Below are 23,122 nucleotides of genomic sequence, written 5' to 3' on the forward strand. Positions count from 1 at the left end.
GAAGGGGACTAGCCCCCAAAACAAGCATAGGCTAAAGATGGCTGCAATACAGGCCTGGCAGAGCATCACCCAGCAACTGGTGATGTCCATGAATCGCAGACTTCAAGCAGTCATTGCATGCAAAGGATATACAACAAAATACTAAACATGACTACTTTCATTTACATGACATTGCTGTGTCCCAAACATTATGGTGCCCTGAAATGGGGGGACTGTTTAAACACTGCTGTAAATTCTACATGGTGAAACCAAAATGTATAAAAATGGCCTTTATTAAAATCTGACAATATGCACTTTAACCACATTTTTTTTCTCTTTTAAAAATCCCAAATTGTGTAGTAGAGAGGCAAATAAATAAATGAATAGTCTTTGTCTCAAACATTATAGAGGACACTGTAGATCATTGGTAATATTAATGTCAAGGAATTTGAAGCTCTCACAATCATTTCCACTTTGGCACCATTGAATCTGATTGCGACATATATTCCACCACTTGCAGAAGTCAATAACTAACTCGTTTGTCTTGTTGACATTGAAGGAGAAGTTGTCCTGACACCGTTACTAAGCTCTCTTATCTTTTTTTGCTCTACGTGTACATAATTCAGCTGATCTGAACCTGTTTTCCACAGTTTGTTTTGTGATTTGATTGAATTTCTAGACCTGATTAATTTGTAATTTTGTTTTTTCATATTAGACAGCTGGACTCTGTGCTCACTGATCTCACCAGAAACTCTGCAGAAGGCACTGAATATTTCAAGATGCTGGTCGATGTATTTTCCCCTGAATTTCGCAGCTCTAAAAATATGCACCTACGGAACTTCTACATCATTGTTCCACCGCTGGTACGATGCTTGTCCATCTGTTTTTACACCTTTGCACTGTCTGATATAACTCCATGTGCAATAGCATGAAGCTGCAGAAGGATCATTAGAACAGGACATACACTTGTCACATCCACACCTAGTTATACATTCTGCCCTTGCTTCTGCAGTGCAAGTTTGAATTGTATGTACAGTTCATTTGCAAAATGCACAGTAAGGAAGTGGTTGATACTCCGGGGTTTCTCTGTATTTTAAGGACACTGGAAATAGTGAGAGCAGGATTGCCACCATTGATCACAAAACGTGGTGGCTCTGAGCGACGGGTGTTGAAGGGGGTTGTGTGCCCACACAATGGGCTGTATCGTAATTTGCAATAACGCCAAGTCATGTCGCAAATGTATGTTGGGGAAAAAATAGAGTATATTTTGTATTGATTCATTTACCCTTTTTCACACAAAATCTGAGAGTGAATTTTATACTGTAGCTCACATTTTGTGTAATGACATGTAAATTGTGTAAGGGTGAATTTCCATAACCCGAATGGCCTTGAGGTGACACAGTGACGCAGCGATAGTGCCAGAGGTTCTAGTTCAATACTGATTACGGGTGCTATCTAATAAGTTTGTACGTTCTCCCTGTGACCATGCGGGTTTTCTCCAGGTGCTCCGGTTTCTTTCCACACTCCAAAGCCGTGCAGGTTTATAGGTCCATTGGCTTTGGTAAATTGCCCCTAGTGTGTAGAATGCGCAAGTGGGATAACAGAGGATTCGTGCACGGGTGATGGATGGTCAGCTTGGACTCGATGGGCCGAGGGGCCTATTTTCATGCTGTATCTCTAAACTAAAACTAAATGTGGGGATCATCTGTTCCAAGATGTGTACACATGATCTTTACATAGATAGTTACCAAGAGGTGTTATTATTTCTTTGTAGGATGTGGGCATCAGTGGCAAGCTCAGCATTAGTTATCCTTGGCCTGCCAGTGGTGAGCCACCTTTTCTAGTTTTCTTTGTTTTAATAGCAAGCAAGTTAATAATAATACAATTTGTTCTAAACCTCTCCCTTTCCCACACTATTACCATATGCCCACTACTTGCCCGCTCAGTCCATCAGTTTCCAATCTCTGCAAGCTCTTTGTGGCAATCAGTCAGGCAAGAAGACACTCCTCTAATAAAGGTGTTTGAATCCCAGGTGTCTTGACAAGTCCTCTAGCTCATGGGACCTTCCATTTGAATGGATGAGTTTAGTTCCAACAACAAAGCGGCAAATGGCGCAGCGGTAGAGTTGCTGCCTGGAGTCTGTACGTTCTCCCCGTGACAGCGTGGGTTTTCCCCAGGTTCTCCTGTTTCCTCCCACACTCCAAAGACGTACAGGTTTGTAGGTCAAATGGCTTGGTATAATTGTAATTTGTTCCTTGTGTATACATAGGATAGTGTTAGTGTACAGGGATTGCTGGTCGGTGCAAACTCAGTGGGCCAAAGGGCCTGTTTCCGCAGTGTATCTCTAAACTAAATTAAACACTCGTAGCTCAACGCTATCCAGAAAAAAAGTCTGCTTTACTGTATACTATAATATATATTCATTCTGTCCACTCCTGACAGTGTATACCATATGCACCAGAGATGCTGTCCTTGCTGGCAATGTCCACATCGTATCAACAACCAAATCAAAAGGGAGCAGCAGATTTCCTTGCTGAATGTTAACGCAGCCTGATCGTCCATGCTAAATCAGCGCCTTTTCTGAAATCCAGACTTTTGTTCATTAAATTTCAATTCACAAGCCTTGAAGTGCTGTCTCTGATTTACGTTTGTTCTGTAACTTAAGGACAAATGCCACTGTTGCAGTGCAGGGGAGGACTTTTCCAAAAATTGCAAAGAGTTTAATAAGATAATGACCTTCCTAAATCTTGTTTGGAAAACACAAGTCATTGTAGCTAATAGATTAAGTCTAACAGTTGTTAATTTTATTTTCTGTTCTCTATACATTAATGATTGTGCCTGGTTCTTTCCAGACTTTGAATTTTGTCGATCACTCGATAAGCTGCAAGGAGAAATTGAATAAGAAGAATAAATTTGGAGCTGCATTCACCGATGATGGGTTTGCAATGGGTTGGTCAGAATATATCATTTGATGTTTGTTTGTAATCACTGATTTAGCATTGACATATTCCTTGGTACTCCCTTTACTAAAGACTGAAGGATTGTCAAGGTCAAGTCAAGGGTTTTGTGTTGATTAACAAGAAAGACCTATGATTAACAAAAAGGAACAGCAATCTAGAGCTCAGGAACCAAACCCATTCAACTAGTGCAGTCAATGTTGCAGGTAGTTTTGATGTCCTGGAACAAGAACCTAAAATTTTGTATGTTCATTGGTTTTAGTAAAAAAAAATGTAAATTGTCCCTGGTGTACAGGATAGTGCTAGTATACGGGGTGGACTCGATGGGCCAAAGGGTCTGTTTCTGCGCTGTATTTCTAAACTAAACTAAACTAAAGATGCCTCTTAGACTCTATTCTACACTTTGTATCTAGATATTCAAAGGTGCTAGACTAATGCAAATGGCAATGTGTGTTCATACTTCTGCACAGAGTGCAACTGGAGGTTTGAATGAGACTTGTGTGGCATTGGACCTCCAGTCAAGACTGGAGCCAGGATGCTACCAGTCATTTTTATCAACTTGCATCATAGGCAAGTTCCCTTTTTAAGCTACGTGGAGAATGACACAACTTCTCCAAGCTGCAACTATTGTATAGAGCCAGTTGTCCTTCCCTAAACCACTTGCATTCACAGACTGCTACTCTCTAAACAACCCACCTTGCTCCTTCATCTCATTAACGCTTTGCTCTGCATTTGTTGGGAAAGTTGTGTCAGATACAATGAGGGGGCTAATTTAAATGTTTAGCTGCAGCACTAATTGGAGGGGGGCACCATTTTCTTTGTCACTTGGGCTGGTGTGCATTACCATTAGTTTTTCAAGGTGAGGCCCTCCAGGATATTCAGACTTCTCCGGCCCTCAATTGCTTCAGAGTTCCGATCATACGATGTGTTGAGGCCATTGAAATTATTGTCCTGCTTTGATGTATTCACGGCACGCTCTCTGTTTTAATTGTTCCAGGTATTGCCTACATTCTCAAACTGCTGGATCAATATCAGGAGTTTGACTCATTGCACTGGTTTCAGTCCGTGAGGGAGAAGTACTTGAAAGAAAAGCATGCAATTGTCAAACAGCAAAATGTTCAGTCAACTAATCAGGATGAAAAGCTCATGCAAACCATGAATCTAACCCAAAAGCGTTTGGAGATTTATTTACAGGTATTGAACTGCTCCCATTAAATAACGTTTCAGTATATTTAGAGTTATACAGCTTGGAAACAGGTCCTTCTGCCCAACTTGCCCACACCGGTCGGTGTGCCCCATGTATACGAGTCCCACATGCATGCATTTGCCTCGTATCCCTCTAAACCTATCCTATCCATGTACTTGTCAAAATGTTTCTTAAATGTTGCGATAGTACTTGCCACAACTATCTCCTCTGGCAGCTCGTTCCATTTGTGTAAAAAAAATAATTCCCCTCGGGTTCCTATTAAACCTTTCCCCCCTCACCTTAAACCTCTGTTCTCTGGTTCTCGATTCCCCTACTCTGGGCAAGAGACTCTCTGCTTCTACCCAATGAATTCCTCTCATGATTTTGTGCACCTCTATAAGATCACCCTCATCCTTGTGTGCTCCAAGGAATAGAGTCCCAGCCTACTCAACCTCTCCCAATAGCTCAGGCCCTCACGTCCTAGCAACATTCTCATAAATCTTCTCTGTACCCTTTCCAGCTTAACAACATCTTTCCGATAACATGGTGCCCCAAACTGAACACAATACTCTCAATGTGGCCTCACCAACGTCTTATACGACTGCAACATGATCTCCCAACTTCTATACTCATTGCTCTGACTGATGAAGGCCAATGTGCCATGTTAGACTTTCCAAAATGCAACGACTCGCATTTCTCTGTATTAAATTCCGTTGACCAGTCCCCACCTGCCCAACCATTCTCCTGCCCACCTGCCCAACCATTCCCCAGCCCACTTGCCCAACCAGTCCCCAGCCAACCTGCCCAACCATTCCCCAGCCCACCTGCCCAACCATTCCCCAGCCCACCTGCCCAACCATTCCCCAGCCCACCTGCCCAACCATTCCCCAGCCCACCTGCCCAACCATTCCCCAGCCCACCTGCCCAACCATTCCCCAGCCCACCTGCCCAACCATTCCCCAGCCCACCTGCCCAACCATTCCCCAGCCCACCTGCCCAACCATTCCCCAGCCCACCTGCCCAACCATTCCCCAGCCCACTTGCCCAACCATTCCTCAACCCACCTGCTGTGATTTTTGACAACCATCTTCACTATCTACAATACCACCTACTTTAATGTCATCTGCAAACTTGCTAACCCTACCACGTACGTTCCGATCCAAATCATTGATATGGTGACAACTAAGATGAAAGTAATCTCCCATTACCCCCAAACAGTAGTTGTAACGTGACAGAACAGTTAGCTGCAGATGGGTAAAGGCTTCCTCATGCTTTAGCGTAAAGCCTTGTTGCTTGTGAAATTGGTTGAACTGGTGTGAATAGTGGGAGTCAGGAGAAATGCTTCTCGGTCACGATGTTGACTCCACTGGTTTCTGTGTCCAGGAGTTCGAGCTGCTGTATTTCTCACTGAGCAGTGCCAGGATTTTCTTTCGAGGAGATCAGACAGCAGCTGAAGAAAGCCAGGAGGAGAAAGAGAAAGAAGGTAAGTGTTCAACATGAATATATTAATGTCTCATGACCATTGGGAAAGATCTGTGGGTATTGGACTGGGTTGTCTAACTTATAATAATAATAATAATAATAAATTTTATTTTTATAGCGCTTTTCTAAGACTCAAAGTCGCTTTACAATAGTAACAGACAATAGCAAACGGAGAAGCGGCGAACAAACAGCGCCAGCGTCCTCTCCGTGCAGCACATAAAGAAAGAATACAGACATAACAATAATAGACATTTAATCGGAATAACATATAATCGGAATATAACAAATAATAAAGACATCACAGAGACACAAATTAAAAACAGAATTCAATCCAAAAACAGAAAATCAAAAACACAGTGTGAAGAGAGAGCAGCGGCAACCAATTCGTGCCAGCGTCCACTCTCCCTTCACGGCAGCCATCTTGGACACAGACCTACAAGACTACAGTTAGACAAAAAAAAATCATCCCCCCACAGTGGATAGCACTGTGGGAGAAGGCACAATGTCCAGTCCCCACCCCATGTTCACCCCAAAGTCAGGCCTATTGAGGCCACCGCAATTGCCTCTACGGAGGCCCGATGTCCCTGGCCGTTCTCACCGGGTGGTCTTGCCCCGGCGTCGGGAGAGTCCTTTCGGCGGCTGGGCCACTTGGAACGGCCGCTTCCTGGTTGGAGCCCGCGGCTGCCGAAGCCGACAAGGCCGCGTCGGTTTGGAGCTCCCAGGCTCCCGTTGTTGAAGTCGGCGCCTCCTCTCCGCTCCGCAGCCCGCAGCCCGCAGCCCGGAGTTGTTGCTCTCGGCGGTCCAGCTCGCCAGAGCTCCAGCGCGTCGCTCCAGCGCGGCGACCCAGGCAAGGGATCGCCCGCTCCGCTCCAGCGCTCCAATGCTGTGCCGCCGCCGAGGCCGAGGTGCTGGGCGGTTCCCGCCAGGAAACGGCGCTCCAAGCCCGCAGGTAGGCCACGAGGACGGATCGACGGGCAGCCCGGAGAAGAAGCTGCCTCACCGACCAGGTAGGGACCTAGAAATTAGGTTTACACCTACCCCCCACATTAAAAAGACCATATCCCCTACAAACAAAAAACAGGACTCAGTAAAAACTATAAAAAAAACGGATTTAAAACGGACGGCTGCTGGCTAGCAGCCGTTCACCAAGATGGCTCCTCCTGGTGCACTTGTACACTTGCAGTGTGGCACGGTGAAATGATGTGATAGTGGGCCATGGCAGTATCCCAGCAATAAGGAAAGTTAGATATTTAATATTTCTCAATCAGCAAACCAACACCAAATGAGTTGCAGTTGTATAAAACGTTGGTGAGACTGCATTTAGAATATTGTGTTCAGTTCTGGGCACCATGTTATGGGAAAGATATTGTCAAACTTGAAAGGGTTCAGAAAATATTTACGAGGATGCTGCCAGGACTAGAGGGTGTGAGCTATAGGGAGAGATTGTGTAGGCTGGGTCTCTATTCCTTGGAGCGTACGAGGATGAGGGGAGATCTTATAGAAGTATACAAAATCATGAGAGGAATAGATCGGGTAGATGCACAGTCTTTTACCCAGAGTAGGGGAATGAGGACCAGAGGACATAGGTTTAAGGTGAAGGGGAAAAGATTTAATAAGAATCCGAGGGGTAATTTTTTCACACAGAGGGTGGTGGGTGGATGGAACAAGCTGCCAGCGGAGGTAGTTGAGGCTGGGACTATCCCATCGTTTAAGAAACAGTTGGATAGATACATGGATAGGACAGGTTTGGAGGGTTATGGACCAATTGCAGGCCAGTGGGACTAGGGTAGCTAAGACATTGTTGGCTGGTGTGGGCAAGTTGGGCCGAAGGGCCTGTTTCCACACTGTATCACTCTAGGACTCTGAGATGAACTGCAGTATACAGGGCTCCCCAGGTTACAGATGACCAGATTAAGGAGATCCCGACTACGACTGCTGTCTGTACGGAGTTTGTATGTTCTCCCCGTGACCTGCGTGGGTTTTCTCCGGGTGCTCTGGTTTCCGCCCACACTCCAAAGACATATACGTTGGTTAATAGGTTTGCTAAAATTGTACATCGTCCCTAGTGTGTGTAGGATAGTGTTAGTGTGCGGGGATTGCTGGTCGGTGCGGACTCGGCGGGCCGAAGGGCCAGTTTCAGTGCTGTATCTGTAAACTAAACTGTCTAGATTTGGGTTAATACTGTTAGGAGTGGAGCACACTGTGTATCAGTGTATTGTGTAATATTGGAATAGAAATTGTTTTCTAATCTTCACCAAAATTTGTTATTTGCTTTCTTCAGACGAAACGCTGAAACCAGGCAACGGCAATGCAAATAATTTGTCTCCAGAGTCCGCCATGAAATGAAGTTGGGCACCGTGATCAGAGTGAACCCAGTCTTGTCTCGCTGCACCTTCCTGTGTTCCTTTCACCCTCTTCGTGCCTCGCATTGTTTATTTTGGCTGCTTTTGTAACACAGCTGACACTTTCATGTGGGTTGTTTGCTGTCCTTGAACCTTTGCCTGGGTTACTGCCATCAGAGGGACTGGCCCAGAGTTAGACTCTGGTCACTAGTGCCTGGCGTAGTGTGAAGGGCTCCATTCAGGCTGAGACAGGGAAACCATTGTTCACAAAAACCATTGTTCATGTGGAATCTACTTCCCTATTGGATTTGTCCTTGTTTGGTTGTGCCTGATGCTGGCTGACTGGTCCTGTGGAATTTAATACCAGGGTCAGGATTGAACGGAGTAGCAATGTGTTTGTGTGGTGAGATTGAGCTGTGGCTCCACGCAACGATTGTGCCAGGTTTTGCCTGTTTGCATATTGTTTTGTAGAATTGTGCCTTACAGAATAAAGAATGTTGAGGCTGCAAATCATGTCACCTTGAGCAAATTGTTTTATTAAAAGGAGCACTTGTTATTTGGTCCAGTTTGGGAATGCACGTCGGCAGTTGGGAGGGCTGGCTGGCTGCTGCTTTGTTTCAACCTTGTGTTCATTAAAGCTCCAGAATTTGTGTTGCTATGAAATGGTGCCGTTGTCAGTTGAATCTGTCGCTTTCATCCTGTACCAATGAAGGGATGCAACAGCTACCCCTCTTGGCCATCAAGTCAACTTCATTCCACAGGGACCACATTATGCAGAACAAGACTCCAGATATGCAAATTGCATAGAGTGTGGAAGCAGGTCCTTCAGCCCAACTTGCCCACACCAACCAACATGTCCCATCTACACTAGTCCCACCTTCCCACGTTTGGCCCATATGCCTCCAAACCTGTCCTATCCATGTTACACAAAAATGCTGGAGAAACTCAGCAAACCTGTCCTATCCATGTACCTGTCTATAACTGTTTCCTAAATGTTGCGATAATCCCTGCCTCACCTAGCTCCTCTGCAGCTTGTTCCATACACAAAAGTTACCCCTCTGAATTCCTATTAAATCTTTTCCCCTTCACCATAACCTATTTCCTCAGGTCCTTAATTTTCCTACTCTGGGCAGGATACTGCGTCTACCCAATATATTCCACTCGTAATTTTATACACCTCTTTCAGATCACCCCTCATCCTCCTGTGCTCCAAGGAATAGAGTCTCGGCCTACTCAGCATCTCCCTACAGCACCCTCTAGTCCTAGCAAGGGATTCTGGCAAGTGGTTGAACAAAATCAACGTGTTGAAGGATTTTGATGAGTCCCTAGGTCTTTGATAATGTCTCCCCGTATGTTACTACTTGGTGAAACATGCTAAATGTAGCTTTGTAAGTGTGTGTTACCTACCACAGTTCCCAGCTCCCCACTTGCGAGTTGGGAGCATGATGTAAACCTCAGGAATATTGGATCAAACAAAACTGTTTGATCAGCTTCAAACATGTTTTGCTACTTTCAAAATAAAGTATGAATGTGCAGTTAAATGACCCCATGTGCATTTTTCAGTGTACACAACTTTGTGTCATCTGGTGCTTCATTATACAGGTTGAAGCTCTCCAGTCCAACACCCTTGGCACTGACAGATGTTGCACCACAGAAATTTTGTCCTCACTTGTCATAGTTTGAGCAGTAGAGACACCACATGAGGTACGTGGGTTCCGTCCTGAGAACTGACCATGGGCTGAGGGATACGTTTGTTTAGTTTAGAGATACAGCTGGGAAACAGGCCCTTCGGCCCACTGAGTCCGCGCCGAACCGCGATCCCCGCACATTAACACTCCCCTACACACACTAGGGACAATTTTACATTTATACCAAGCCAATGAACATTATTTTTACCTGCACGTCCTTGGAGGTGGGCAGGAAACCGAATATCTCAAAGAAAACCCACGCAGGTCACGGGGAGAAGGTACAAACTCCGTGCAGACAAGTGCTAGTAGTCAGGATAAAACCCGGATCTCTGGCGCTGCTCTACCGCTGTGCCACCGTGCCGCCCCAGTCGATGATGACACCCCATTAGAGTCAAGTCAAGAGAGTTTATTGTCATGTGTCCCAGATAGGACAATAACATTCTTGCTTGCTGCAACACAACAGAATATTGTAGGCATAAATACAGAACAGTTCAGTGTGTCTATATAGCATAGACCAGATGTATACGCATAAATAAACAGATAAAGTGTAATAGGCTATTATAATTCAGAGTTTGATGGCGAGTTTAATAGCCTAATGGCTGTGGGGAAGAAGCTGTTCCTGAACCTGGATGTACCAGATTTCAAGCTCCTGTACCTTCTACCTGATGGCAGCGGAGAGATGAGTGTGTGGGTCCTTGATGATGTTGGCAGCCTTTTTGAGGCAGCGACTGCGATAGATCCCTTCGATGGTGGGGAGGTCGGAGCCGATAATGGACTGGGCAGTGGTCACAACTTTCTGCATTCTTTTCCGCTCCTGGACGCTCAAGTTGCCGAACCAGGACACGATGCAGCCAGTCAATATGCTCTCTACTGTGCACCTGTAGAAGTTCAAGAGAGTCCTCTTTGACATACCGACTCTCCGTAATCTTCTCAGGAAGTAGAGACGCTGATGGGCTTTCTTTATAATTGCATCAGTATGCTGGGACCAGGAAAGATCTTCAGAAATATGCACGCCCAGGAATTTGAAGTTCTTGACCCTTTCCACCATATAAATGGGATTGTGAGTCCCTATCCTACCCCTTCCAAAGTCCACAATCAGTTCCTTGATTTTACTGATGTTGAGGGCCAGGTTATTGTGCTTGGCACCATTTGGTGAATCGGTCGATCTCACTTCTATACTCTGACTCGTCACCATCAGTGATTCGTCCCACGAATGTGGTGTTGTCGGCAAATTTGATGATGGAGTTCGCACTATATCCAGCTACGCAGTCATGAGTATAGAGTGAGTACAGCAGGGGGCTGAGCACGCAGCCTTGAGGTGCTCCCGTGCTGATTGTTATCGAGGATGATACATTTCCACCAATACGGACAGACTGTGGTCTGTGAACGAGGAAGTCGAGGATCTAATTGCAGAGGGATGCGCAGAGACCCAGTTCCATGAGCTTGGTAACCAGCTTGGAGGGATGATGGTATTAAACGCTGAGTTGTAATCAATGAATAACAGCCTGACATGAGTTTTTGTTGTCCAAGTGGTCCAGAGCGGAGTGGAGGGCCAATGAGATTACAAACCAATCTAAACCAATTGCTATTGACGAGGATGGGATTTGAACCCACGCTTGTGAAGCATAATAGAATAGCAGCCCATCAACTTAACCTCTCGGACACCTCGTCTGTTCGGTATAATTGTAAATTGTCCCTAGTGTGTGTAGGATAGTGCTAGTATGGTCGGTGTGGCTCTGGGCCGAAGGGCCTATTTCCGCGCTGTATCTCTAAATTAAACTGTCCATGGCCCGAGGGGTATGTAAGTTGGCCTAGATCACAACCGTTGAATTGATTGGGTAAGTAGTTGTCTAATTAATTTTGGGTCTTAATTAGATCTTCTAGATCAAGGATGTAACAGCAGTGGTCAGAGGTGACATTACAGACGGTACATCCAGTGAGGCTATATGGGTGGAGCTGAGGAACAAGAAAGGGATGGTCACCTTGTTGGAGTGTACTACAGACCTCCGAATAGTCAACGGGAATTAGAAGAACAAATGTGCCGGGAGATTGCAGACAGCTGCAGGTCAAATAAGGTTGTTGTAGTAGGGGATTTCAACTTTCCCAATATAGACTGGGAAAATCATAGAGTGAAGGATTTAAATGGGTTGCAATTCCTCAAAAGTGATCAGGAGGGTTTTCTCACACGAGAGAGGGCAACACTGTTAATATGCTCAACTGGGGTAAGGCCAACTTTGTGGGTATGAGAGAAGGTCTCGCACTAGTTGACTGGAGCAGGTTATTTGAGGGGAAAGGAACATCGGCCAAGTGGGATGTTTTTAAAAGTGTACAGAAGAAAACTCAGGATGTTTACGTCCCTGTTAGAGTGAAGGGCAAAGCAGGCAAACGTAAGGAAGCTTGGCTGGTGAGCGAAATTGAGACGTTGGTCAAAAACAAGAAGGATGCATGGGACAGGTATAGGCTTCTGGGATCAAGTGCATCCCTGGAGGAGTTTTGGGAACTAAGGAGTAAACTAAAAAAGGAGATCAGAAGAGCAAATAGGGCCAGGTGATAGCTCTGGCGGGTAACATTAAGGACAGTCCCAAAATATTTTATAAATACATCGGGGAAAAGGGTAACTAGGGGCGCCGGGGAGATTGCCTGCCCTGCCAGCAGTCTGTTCGTTTTTCATCTTTTTGTTTTTTTTAACATCTGTTAAGAGTTTGTTTTAATGTACTTCGGTTTGTTTTATGTGGGGAGGGGATCGGGAGAAACTTTTTTTCACTTTCCCGGAGATGTAAGCAATTATCGGATCACATTATCCGGGCTATGCGGCCTACCATCGCTGGAGCTGGGAGCCGCCTCGGACTGTCGTGAGCCCCACCACGGGGCGCGGACTTAACATCGGAGCGGCTCCCTTGCCTGGGATCGATCCCACCGCGGCTTGCGGACATACCATCAAGAGGCTAGTCGGGAGAGGCTAGTCGGGAGCTCCAACGCCGTAGAAGGTTCAACCAGCTCCGACGCGAGGGAGCTGACGTCGACGCGGAACGTCCGAACACCGCCGGCTGCCGGGAGTCAAGACCGACCCGTCAAGGAAGGGCTCGAGGCCCTCGACCGAGGAAGAACAAAAGGAAGAGACTTTAACTTTATTTCGCCTTCCATCACAGTGAGGAATGTGTAGGAGTCACTGTCGTGGATGTTCATGTTAAAATGTGTTTTTGAGTCTGTTGCTTTGTATGACTGACCTGGCCAGTGAAATTCCTCGTATGTTGCAAAACATACTTGGCGAATAAAATCTGATTCTGAGGGAGAGTGAGACCTCTCAGGAATAAAAGCGGTCACCTCTGTGTGGAGATGGGCAAGGTCCTCGATGAGTATTTCTTCTCTGTATTTACTGAGGAGAAAGACAGTAGGATGGAGGAAAGTTTAAAGCCCATAGTGCTGCGGCCGACAGCTCTTTGTTTAAATTCCCACACGTTAGCCGACAGCTGTTTGAACCTTTACGTGTCAAACCAGCATATTACCTTTACGCGCCAAGTCTGTAGCGCTGTGTATTGAACCATCATTACCTGTGGCAGATTGTGTTTCTTCAGCTGCCGCAGGAAGTACATCCTCTGTTGTACCTTTTTGACTGTGGAGTCGATGGTAGCCCCCCCCCCCCATACTGGAGATGATGATTCCCAGGAACTTAAAAGACTCCACAGATGTGACTGTGGTGTTGTTGATGGTGAGGGGGGGGGGGGGGGGAGGGGAGGGGAGGAATGGGGAGCTCTCCTAAAGTCTCCAATCAATTCCACTATCTTAAGAGCATTGAGCTTCAGGTTGTTGCGATGGCACCAGGACGCCAGCTGTGACACTTCCTGTCCAGGATGTTGCCAGGACTAGAGGGTGTGAGCTATAGAGAGAGGTTGAATAGGATGGGTCTCGATTCCTTGCAGTGCAGGAGGATGAGGGGTGATCTTATAGAGGTGTATAAAATCATGAGAGGAATAGATAGGGTAGATGCAGAGTCTCTTGCCCAGAGTAGGGGAATCGTTGACCAGAGAACGTAGGTTCAAGGTGAAAGGGAAAAGTTTTTATAGGAATCTGAGGGGTAACTTTTTCCACACACAGGGTGGTGCGTGTATAGAACAAGCTGCCAGATGAGGTAGTTGAGGCAGGAACTATCCCAGCATTTAAGAAACAGTTAGAACAGGTACATGGATAGGACAGGTTTGGAGGGATATGGACCAAGCGCAGGCAAGTGGGACTAGTGTAGCTGGAACATGTTGGCCGATGTGGGCAAGTTGGGCCGAAGGGCCTGTTTCCACACTGTATCGCTCTATGACTGTATATTTTGTAGACCTGTACATGAGTCCACAGGAGTTACCAGAATACGGGATGCAGTGTTGGGAGTTTTGGCCCGTGGTCATGTGGTAGAGAAACAAGCCACTGGCTCTACGCCAACAATCAAGCATGTTATTCCCTCCCCATTCACATTGACATCTCTCCCTCGCACTATTCCGACCATGTGGCTGCACACAGCGACAATTTACAGCAATCAATGCTATTGTTCAGTACGGAGTTATGGGGCGAAGGCAGGAGAATGGGGTTGAGTGGAAAAGATGGATCAGCCGTGATTGAATGGTGGTGTAGACTTGATGGGCCAATTCTGCTCCTGGAACTTATGAACCCAGTGGTCCATCGCCATACATCTCACCATTGTCACTGCAAACCTGCTCAGCCATTTCACCCTTGTTGCAGTACACATGCCAGTCCCACTCTACAATACTTGATTCCTAGATAACCCGCAAATAAAACATCTTTCCCAGTCTGAAGGAGTAGACTTGATTGGCCGAATGGCCTTATTCTGCTCCAACACGTTATCTACCCGTATATCTTTGAGATGTGGGTGGAAACCGGAGCATCTTGTAAGAAACCCCACCCAGTCTAAGAGAATGTGCAAACTCCAGGTCACCCGAGGTCACGATGAAACTTGGGTTGTAGCAGCTCCACATGCTACTACTGCGATCATCTCTCATCTGCAACGTGCTGATGGTACAAGGACAGCAAGTACAATGCCAATGTTCTCTGGAGTTATGGAAATGCATCCATTTCTGCAGGACCCCAACAGGAAGGATGGTGAGGACTTTAGTGTATGGCCTCACTCTGACAGTGGAGAACAGAATGGGAGGGAGTGTTAAAGTGTTTGGCAACTAGGAGATGGTGTAGGCCGGGGCGGACTGAGCGAAGGTGTTCAGCGAATCGTTGGCCCAGTCTGCGCTTGGTCTCGCTGATACGGTTGACAGTAAATTGTTCTGCTTTGCTCACCATCATGTCATTGGACCATTGATTGGAATAAACAGAATTATAAGGGCTTTATATCACTTAAACAAAACTGATATTGTTAGTAATAATTTGTGTACCACTGTTTAATTTCTAGATTTCTGTTTATTATCCACAAAAAGCAAAATATCAATCTTATTTGCAATGTTTTAGAGGTTGCATTAGCAGCAATTTGTGGGTCCATCAGTAGATATGACCAGAAATAAAGCCGCAATACTAGGGCACGCCTCATACATTAGTGGCAGTTATTTACACCTGCTGTGCAATGTCACATCTGTTTGGAGGTGCAATGTTTGTGGAAAGCTCAGAAACATGCAGCCCTATTCTTACTACTGTTCCTCACAGCCACACAGACATTAGGCCTCGATCCACCTGTATTGTAAATGGAGGTGGAAGAGGGAGAACTTCTGCCGCCTCCACCTTCCTGACAGGGAATCTGAGCTCTGCTGTGCTCTGGGTGCAGTAATCCTGCCCTTGTTCTCCTGGGTTGGGGAGGCGTTGTTATCAATTTTATGAAGTTAGTTCATGAAGATTAGTCCTACAATAATATCCCAAAGCTGACAGTTCTGGCAGTGCACTGAGTTAGAATGCTCGACTCTACCATGTCCAGTCTCTCTGAAGTAAGGCGTAGAAACACGTGTTCGGAGTATGTACATGTCATGAACTCATCTACATGTTTTTGGTTTATCATAGTTCAAAAAGGTCTGTGTGTAAGTGTATTCAAGCAATCTATTCCCTTCCTGTAATGTGTGAGGGGGCAGGATTGAAATGGTGCTGCTCTGAGAGGAGGGATGGACATGCATCATACAATGTGGAAACAGGCCCTTCTGATCAACTCATTCATGCCGACCAAGACACCTCATCTAAACTAGTCCCGTTTGGCCTGTATCTCCCTTGGCTTCCTATCTACGTACTTATCAAGAGTCTTTTAAATGCTGCTATTGCACCTACCTCAACTACTTCCTGTGGCAGTCTGTTCCATATACCCCACACCCTGTGAATGAAGACGTTCTCCCTCATGTTCCTATTAATACTTTCCCCTCTCACCCATTGATTCCCCAGGTAAAAGACTATGCATTCACCCTATCGTTCCTGTCATGGTTTTATACACCTCTCTAAAGTTGCTCCTCACCTCCTGTCCTCCTAGCCTGCCGCCCCTCCACATGTACAACTATATTACAATTATAAATATGCCAGTATTCACTCTTCTCCCACCCACTGACACAAGGTCTGTATCACCTGCCTTTCTTCAACTGTTCCCAGCTCCTTGGAGACCAACAATGTTCTCAGTATTGTGAATCTAGTCCCAACAATGTCAAATGTAACCCTTCCCCTTTGTGTGATTAAAGTCTCTTTAACGCATAGCTTGTAAGTGAGTAAATGAGAACATTGTCCTGTGCAGATGTGAAAATCACACTCCTTACTCAAGAGGACATGTCATCAATCAATGTTTAAAATTCCAGGATGCATCTAACCAAGAATACTGATGTATTTAACTTAACTGAACATAATACTCCAGGGTTAGTACTCCAGCTTTATCACAGATTGCTATCCTGCAAAAACCTGTCACACACACACAATTATACACACACAGGTTAAATATGTAGCCGATTGTAATATACTTTTTTGGGGTTAACTTGGCTAATTTACCTACAGTAAGATCTGTAATCTTAGCACCACATCTAGCCAACACTGCAATGTAAAGTAAAAAGCACTTTGCGAATATGAGGTTTTGAAAGATGTCATTAATACAAATCTTTCTATTTGACTGTAAAAGGCTGGGGTTCCTCAAAGCTCTGAAGTGTGACTGGTCTAAGGCTTTTAAAATATTAATGCAAGTGTGTGAGTGAATGTGTAAATCAGCTGTGATTCATCTGATTACAGGTAAAATGATAGTGATTCTGTATCCCCTGCTGAAAAGAAAGGCCTTCACATAGTTTGCCCACAGCTTCACTTGTGTAAAATTGAAGCAAAGTCAGATCGGAGAAGGAAAGGGAGTTAGGGAGTGCAGATGTTTTTTAGCTGAGACTGCATCACTTCACATCGATCTAGGCTTCCGATTCTAAACAAGCGTCTGTTTCATCTTTATCCGTTTGACCCAGTAGAAAGAATTTGCCATCGGCACTCAGTTCTGTCGCCTTCATCAGTGCAGCCAAAGCCTCTGGATCCTACAACAGAAATTTCCATTAAAAAACTGAAAGCAATTCTCCTACAGATACAGACCGCTCCATTCTGTCCTAACGCTCGACTGTCTTGCTGCAAGGGGGTATTCTCCAACACGTTGAGTCCGATTCAGCTCTGATCCCATGACCAGGAGATGGGAAGAGTGGCATTTCCTGCTACATCATAACACTCATTTCTTTCTAACTTAGACAAAATGCTGGTGTAACTCAGCGGGTCAGGCATCTCTGGAGAAAATGGAGAGGTGATGTTTCGGTTTGTAGAAGTTACCTAAAATTAGAGAATTCAAATTTCATATCCAAGCAGAATATGAGGTGCTGTTCCTCTAGATTGTGTGTGGCCTCAATTTGTCAATGGAGGAGGTCCAGGGCAGAAAGGTCAGTGTGGGATTGGGAAGGGGAGTTAAAATGGTGACCCAGTAGACCATGCCGGGACTGAGCACCATGGTTGGGCAGAGCTGTTACCGAGTCGGCGCCTGGTCTCAGGAGCCCATATCAGGAACACCGGATGCAATAGATGAGGTTAGAGGAGGTGCACGTGAACCTCTATCTCATCTGGAAGGACTGCTGGGGATTGAACTTGCTTCGGTACGCACGTTGGTGACGCACTATTATTCATTATTTTCCCATCATCCAGCCTCACCATTCCCCAGCAGTTTGAGTTCACCCTGTGCAAAAACATTGGCCCTGAACTCTTATATTTCACTTGTCAGATGTGAACCCACCTTCAAGGAGCTGCTATCAGTGACCTGTGAAGGGGAGGCCAATACAGTAGTTTGCATCTGTGGTCCTGACAGTTTATAAAAATGAGGGGTGACCTTACTCGAATACACAAGGCTTGACGGAGGAGATGGAGACACAAGGAACTGCAGAAGCTGGAATCATTTTTAATATAACTATATAAGAATAATTGAATTGGTGATGTTTCAAGTCGGGACCCTTCTTCAGACTGATTGTAGAAGGGGGGAAAAATCTGGAAAAGAGGCGGGAGGGCGGGACAAAGCCTGGCGAGTGATAGGTGGATACAGATGAGTGGGTTTGATTGCTAGATGCAAGGACAAAGGCTTGCGACGAAAAGGAGACACAACAGTGTTGGATGAGGAGAGAATAGAAGTGAAATGTGAAGCTGGAGGCAGGGATGTGGATGAAAAGGGAGGGGAGGGCGGGAGAGAGGCAGAGAAAGGGGTTGGATGGTGAGTGACATGGTTGGGCACTTGGACGGGTGGCACGAGAGAGAGCAGGGAAACGGAGGATTTAATGTTGATACTGTTGTGTTGGAAGCTACTCCACCGGTATGTGAAGTGCTATTTCTCCAGTGTGCATGTGTCCAGTATGGCAATGGAGGAAGCCCAGGACAGCAGGATTGGTGTGGGAATGGGAAAGGGATTCAAAATGGTTAGCACCCGGCAGATCCAGCACGCCTTGGCAAATGTTTTACTCAGAGATATTCAGGTGTATTCACTAGTGGGAGGCATGGAGTCATACAACAACAAACATAGGCCCTATAGCTCATTGACACTATTCTTATTTGCCAGGTTTGGCTTTGATAAGTTGTTACTGTACCTGCCGCAACTACTGCCCGTGCAACTTATTCCATTTACGATCTCCCCTCGGTGTGGAAAAGGTGCCCCTCAGGTTCCTGCTAATATCCCCTCATCGGCTAACACTCCAGATAAAACAATCTAACTTTGCCCGACCTCCTTCTAGCTGATACCATCCCATCAGGTAGCATTCTAGTAAACCTCATCAGAACACACTCAAAGATCTCCACATCATAGAACAGTACCCTTCAGCCCATAATGTTTGTGCCGGTTCAACTCATCCCATCTGCCTGTACATCATCCATATTCCTCTAGACAAGACACAAAACGCTGGAGTAACTCAGCGAGACAGGCAGCATCTCTGGGTGATGTTTCGAGTAAAGACCCTTCTTCAGAATCCATATCCCTCTACTCCTAGCACCTCCATGTGCCTATCTTAAAGCCTGTTAAATGCCACTATATCTGCCTTCAACACCATCCCAGGCAATGTATTGTGGGTTCTCATCACCCTCTGTGTAAAACCCGGCACATCTCCATTCAACCTACCCGTTCTCACTGCATAGCTATACCCTCCAGTGAAAGACATTCTCACCCTAGGGAAAGGTTCTGACTGTCGATGCCCCTCATGATTTTATATACTTCTATCAAGTCTCCCTTCAACCACTGACTTCCAGTCAAGTCTATCTAACCTCTCGCTGTAGCTGAAACCCTCTAATCCAGGCAGCATTCTGGTAAATCTCTGCACCCTCCCCAAAGCCTCCATATCTTTCCTGTAATGGGTTGACCAGAACTGCACACAATACTCCAAATGCGGCCTAAACAAAGTCCTATAGAGCTGCAGCATGACTTCCTGACTCTTATATTCAATGCCCTGAGCAATGAAGGCAAGCACACCACATGCCTTCTCTACCTCTGTACTTGTGCTGCCATCTACAGTGAGCTATGACCTTGGACTCCAAGAACCCTCTGCACATCAATGTTGTTAAGGATCTTCCCATTTGATTGGACTTTACTGGACTTTATCTTGCACTGAAGGTTATTCACGTTACTGCCTTCATCATGTATCTGTACACTGCGGGTGGCTTGATTGTAATTGCGTATAGTCTTTCCGCTGACTGGTTAGCACAAAAGCTTTTCACTGTACCTTGGTACACGTGACTAAACTATAACCCTACCCCGCTCGTATCTCTCTACATCTTGTTCTGCTCCTGCGGATCGCTCGTCGTCTGTCGTCTGATCCAAACAAGGTTTCTGAGCTCTATCCACATGGCTTCATTTGGCTAGGATACGCTCCTAGACCAGGAATCCCACACCAGTGCCTCCACACTGCTCACACTGTGTCCATCAGATTGAATGTTTGACAATAACCTTCACACGTTTAAACATGCATACATTTATCACCTACTACATATCTATTAAAGCCAGTTTAACACTCACCTTCTCGACCTGAGTAATCTTCCTTCCGAAATCTATAATGGAACATATCTGGAGAACAAGAGGCATGTGATGTAATACTGACCAGACCACCTCATACACACACACATCATAACGCTGGCCAACTCATCTGAAAAGAGTTTGAACTGGTTCTTGAAATGAATATAATTGAGGGCAGTTTCATAGTTTCAGCCACTAGCCCCATTTCCCCAGTGTTGTGTTTCTTTATAATGCTCCTACTCTCAGTAGCCGTGTGACCAACAGAGCAGAAAATAGATGGCAGCAGAGTGTGGGCAGGCAGACACGTATAATGCAGGTTTGGGTTATCCCGGGTACAAGTCTACCACTGATTTTCCATCTGGCCTCATCTTCAATCTGGACAATATTCCCCTCCGGAAGTCCTCCTGTAAATGTAGTGCGAAGGCCGGCGAGGCGACCGATCTCCATCTCATTGGGACTTCCATGGCCGATTGGCGGGTCAAAGAGCCGGCAGATCTGTTCCCAGACCCGACTCCCATGGCCGACTTTGCGGGCAAGTATCTCGGTCCCCCCAAGGCCGTGACCTGTGTGGTCCGGCAAGGCTCTGGAATGAAGGGTGCCGGAAAACCGGTGGTGGACCTGCAGTACTTGCTCATACCTGCTGGCTCCCAAGATTGGAAGGTCAACATGCTGGGAACATATGAAAGAAGAACGGTTTCATATCAAGGAAGCCATAACTATCAGTGATCCAGAGTAAAGCAGAATGAGATCTGGCAGCAATGGTAGCGGGCTGTGCTGAGATTCCACTGGCAGAACCATATCCAGCTGTGGTCTCAGTGCCAAACGCAGGACCAACCGGCCTTGAGGAGAAAAACAAAGTACGCGAGGAACCCAGGGTGCAGGCAGCGAGCTCAATGCATTTTACGCACGCTTTGATAGGGAGAATACTGATGTGCCTTCCCGATCCCCCATTCGCTGTGATGGCATTTCAATCTCAGTCACAGAGGCCGACATCAGGAAATCCTTCAGAGGGGTGAATTGGGACATTTTGTTTTATGGGAAAGATGTGGAAGAGAAATGGAGGGCATTTAAAGTTGAAATTTTAAGAGTACAGAATCTTTATGTCCCTGTTCGGTTGAAAGGAAATAGTAAAAATTAGAAAGCGGCATGGTTTTCAAGGGAAATTGGACACTTGGTTCGGAAAAAGAGAGAGATCTACAATAATTATAGGCAGCATGGAGTAAATGAGGTGCTTGAGGAGTATAAGGAATGTAAAAATCTTAAGAAATAAATTAGAAAAGCTAAATGAAGATATGAGGTTGCTTTGGCAAGTAAGGTGAAAGTAAATCCAAAGGATTTCTACAGCTATATTAATAGCAAAAGGATAACGAGGGATAAAATTGGTCCATTAGAGTCAGAGTGGACAGCTATCTGCAGAGCCACAAGAGATGGGGGAGACATTGAACAATTTCTTTTCTTCGGTATTCACCAAGGAGAAGGATATTGAATTATGTGAGGTAAGGGAAACAAGTAGAGTAGCTATGGAAACTATGAGATTCAAAGAAGAGGAAGTACTGACACTTTTGAAAAATATAAAAGTGGATAAGTCTCCAGGTCCGGACAGGATATTCCCTAGGACATTGAGGGAAGTTAGTGTGGAAATAGCAGCGGCTATGACAGAAATATTTCAAATGGCATTAGAAACGGGAATAGTGCCGGAGGATTGGCGTACTGCGCATGTTGTTCCATTGTTTAAAAAGGGTTCTAAGAGTAAACCTAGCAATTATAGACCTGTTAGTTTAACGTCAGTGGTGGGCAAATTAATGAAAAGGATACTTTGAGATAATATATATAAGCATCTGGATAAACAGGGTCTGATTAGGAACAGTCAACATGGATTTGTGCCTGGAAGGTCATGTTTGACTAATCTTCTTGAATTTTTTGAAGAGGTAACTCGGGAAATTGATGAGGGTAAAGCAGTGGATGTTGTATATATGGACTTCAGTAAGGCCTTTGATACAAGGTTCCTCATGGAAGATTGGTTAAGAAGGTTCAACTGTTGGGTATTAATGGTGGAGTAGCAAGATGGATTCAACAGTGGCTGAATGGGAGATGCCAGAGAGTAATGGTGGATGGCTGTTTGTCAGGTTGGAGAACAGTGACTAGTGGGGTGCCACAGGGATCTGTGTTGGGTCCACTGTTGTTTGTCATGTACATCAATGATCTGGGATGATGGTGTGGTAAATTGGATTAGTAAGTATGCAGATGATACGAAGATAGGTGGTGTGGATAATGAAGTAGATTTTCAAAGTCTACAGAGAGATTTATGCCAGTTGGAAGAGTGGGCTGAAAGATGGCAGATGGAGTTTAATGCTGATAAGTGTGAGGTGCTACATCTTGGCAGGACAAATCAAAATAGGACGTACATGGTAAATGGTAGTGAATTGAGGAATGCAGTTGAACAGAGGGATCTAGGAATAACTGTGCAGTTCCCGGAAGGTGGAATCTCATGTAGATAGGGTGGTAAAGAAAGCTTTTGGTGTGCTGGCCTTTATAAATCAGAGCATTGAGTATAGAAGTTGGGATGTAATGTTAAAATTGTACAAGGCATTGGTGAGGCCAATATCTGAAGTATGGTGTACAATTTTGGTCGCCTAATTTTAGGAAGGATGTCAACAAAATAGAGAGAGTACAGAGGAGATTTACTAGAATGTTGCCTGGGTTTCAGCAACTAAGTTACAGAGAAAGGTTTAACAAGTTAGGTCTTTATTCTTTGGAGCGCAGAAGGTTAAGGGGGGACTTGATAGAGGTCTTTAAAATGATGAGAGGGATAGACAGAGTTGACGTGGATAAGCTTTTCCCACTGAGAGTAGGGAAGATTCAAACAAGAGGACATGACTTGAGAATTAAGGGACAGAAGTTTAGGGGTAACATGAGGGGGAACCTCTTTACTCAGAGAGTGGTAACTGTGTGGAATGAGCTTCCAGTGAAGGTGGTGGAGGCAGGTTCAATTTTATCATTTAAAAATAAATTGGATAGTTATATGG

General features: G+C 45.4%; 2 protein-coding genes across 3 annotated transcripts in view; one reads left to right on the forward strand and one right to left on the reverse strand.

Annotated features, from left to right (window-relative positions):
* The window catches only part of washc4 (WASH complex subunit 4), a 79,314-nt gene extending 70,710 nt beyond the window's left edge, over positions 1-8,604 (forward strand). Inside the window, 5 exon segments of the mRNA XM_033039371.1 lie at positions 695-842; positions 2,832-2,928; positions 3,934-4,130; positions 5,506-5,605; positions 7,886-8,604. Of these exon segments, the coding sequence (XP_032895262.1) occupies positions 695-842; positions 2,832-2,928; positions 3,934-4,130; positions 5,506-5,605; positions 7,886-7,950 (607 nt within the window). The 3' untranslated portion in view covers positions 7,951-8,604.
* A 6,422-nt stretch (positions 8,605-15,026) lies between these two features.
* Positions 15,027-23,122, reverse strand: part of appl2 (adaptor protein, phosphotyrosine interacting with PH domain and leucine zipper 2) — a 71,869-nt gene continuing 63,773 nt past the window's right edge. For both annotated transcript variants that reach the window (XM_033039373.1, XM_033039372.1), the window contains 2 exons: positions 20,100-20,147; positions 15,027-17,109 (listed from right to left, as the gene is read on the reverse strand). In XM_033039373.1, the coding sequence (XP_032895264.1) occupies positions 16,990-17,109; positions 20,100-20,147 (168 nt within the window). In that variant the 3' untranslated portion in view covers positions 15,027-16,989. The remainder of the gene's footprint in view (positions 17,110-20,099; positions 20,148-23,122) is intronic.

Source organism: Amblyraja radiata, chromosome 21, assembly GCF_010909765.2.
Source record: "Amblyraja radiata isolate CabotCenter1 chromosome 21, sAmbRad1.1.pri, whole genome shotgun sequence".
In the NCBI taxonomy this organism is placed as follows: domain Eukaryota; kingdom Metazoa; phylum Chordata; class Chondrichthyes; order Rajiformes; family Rajidae; genus Amblyraja; species Amblyraja radiata.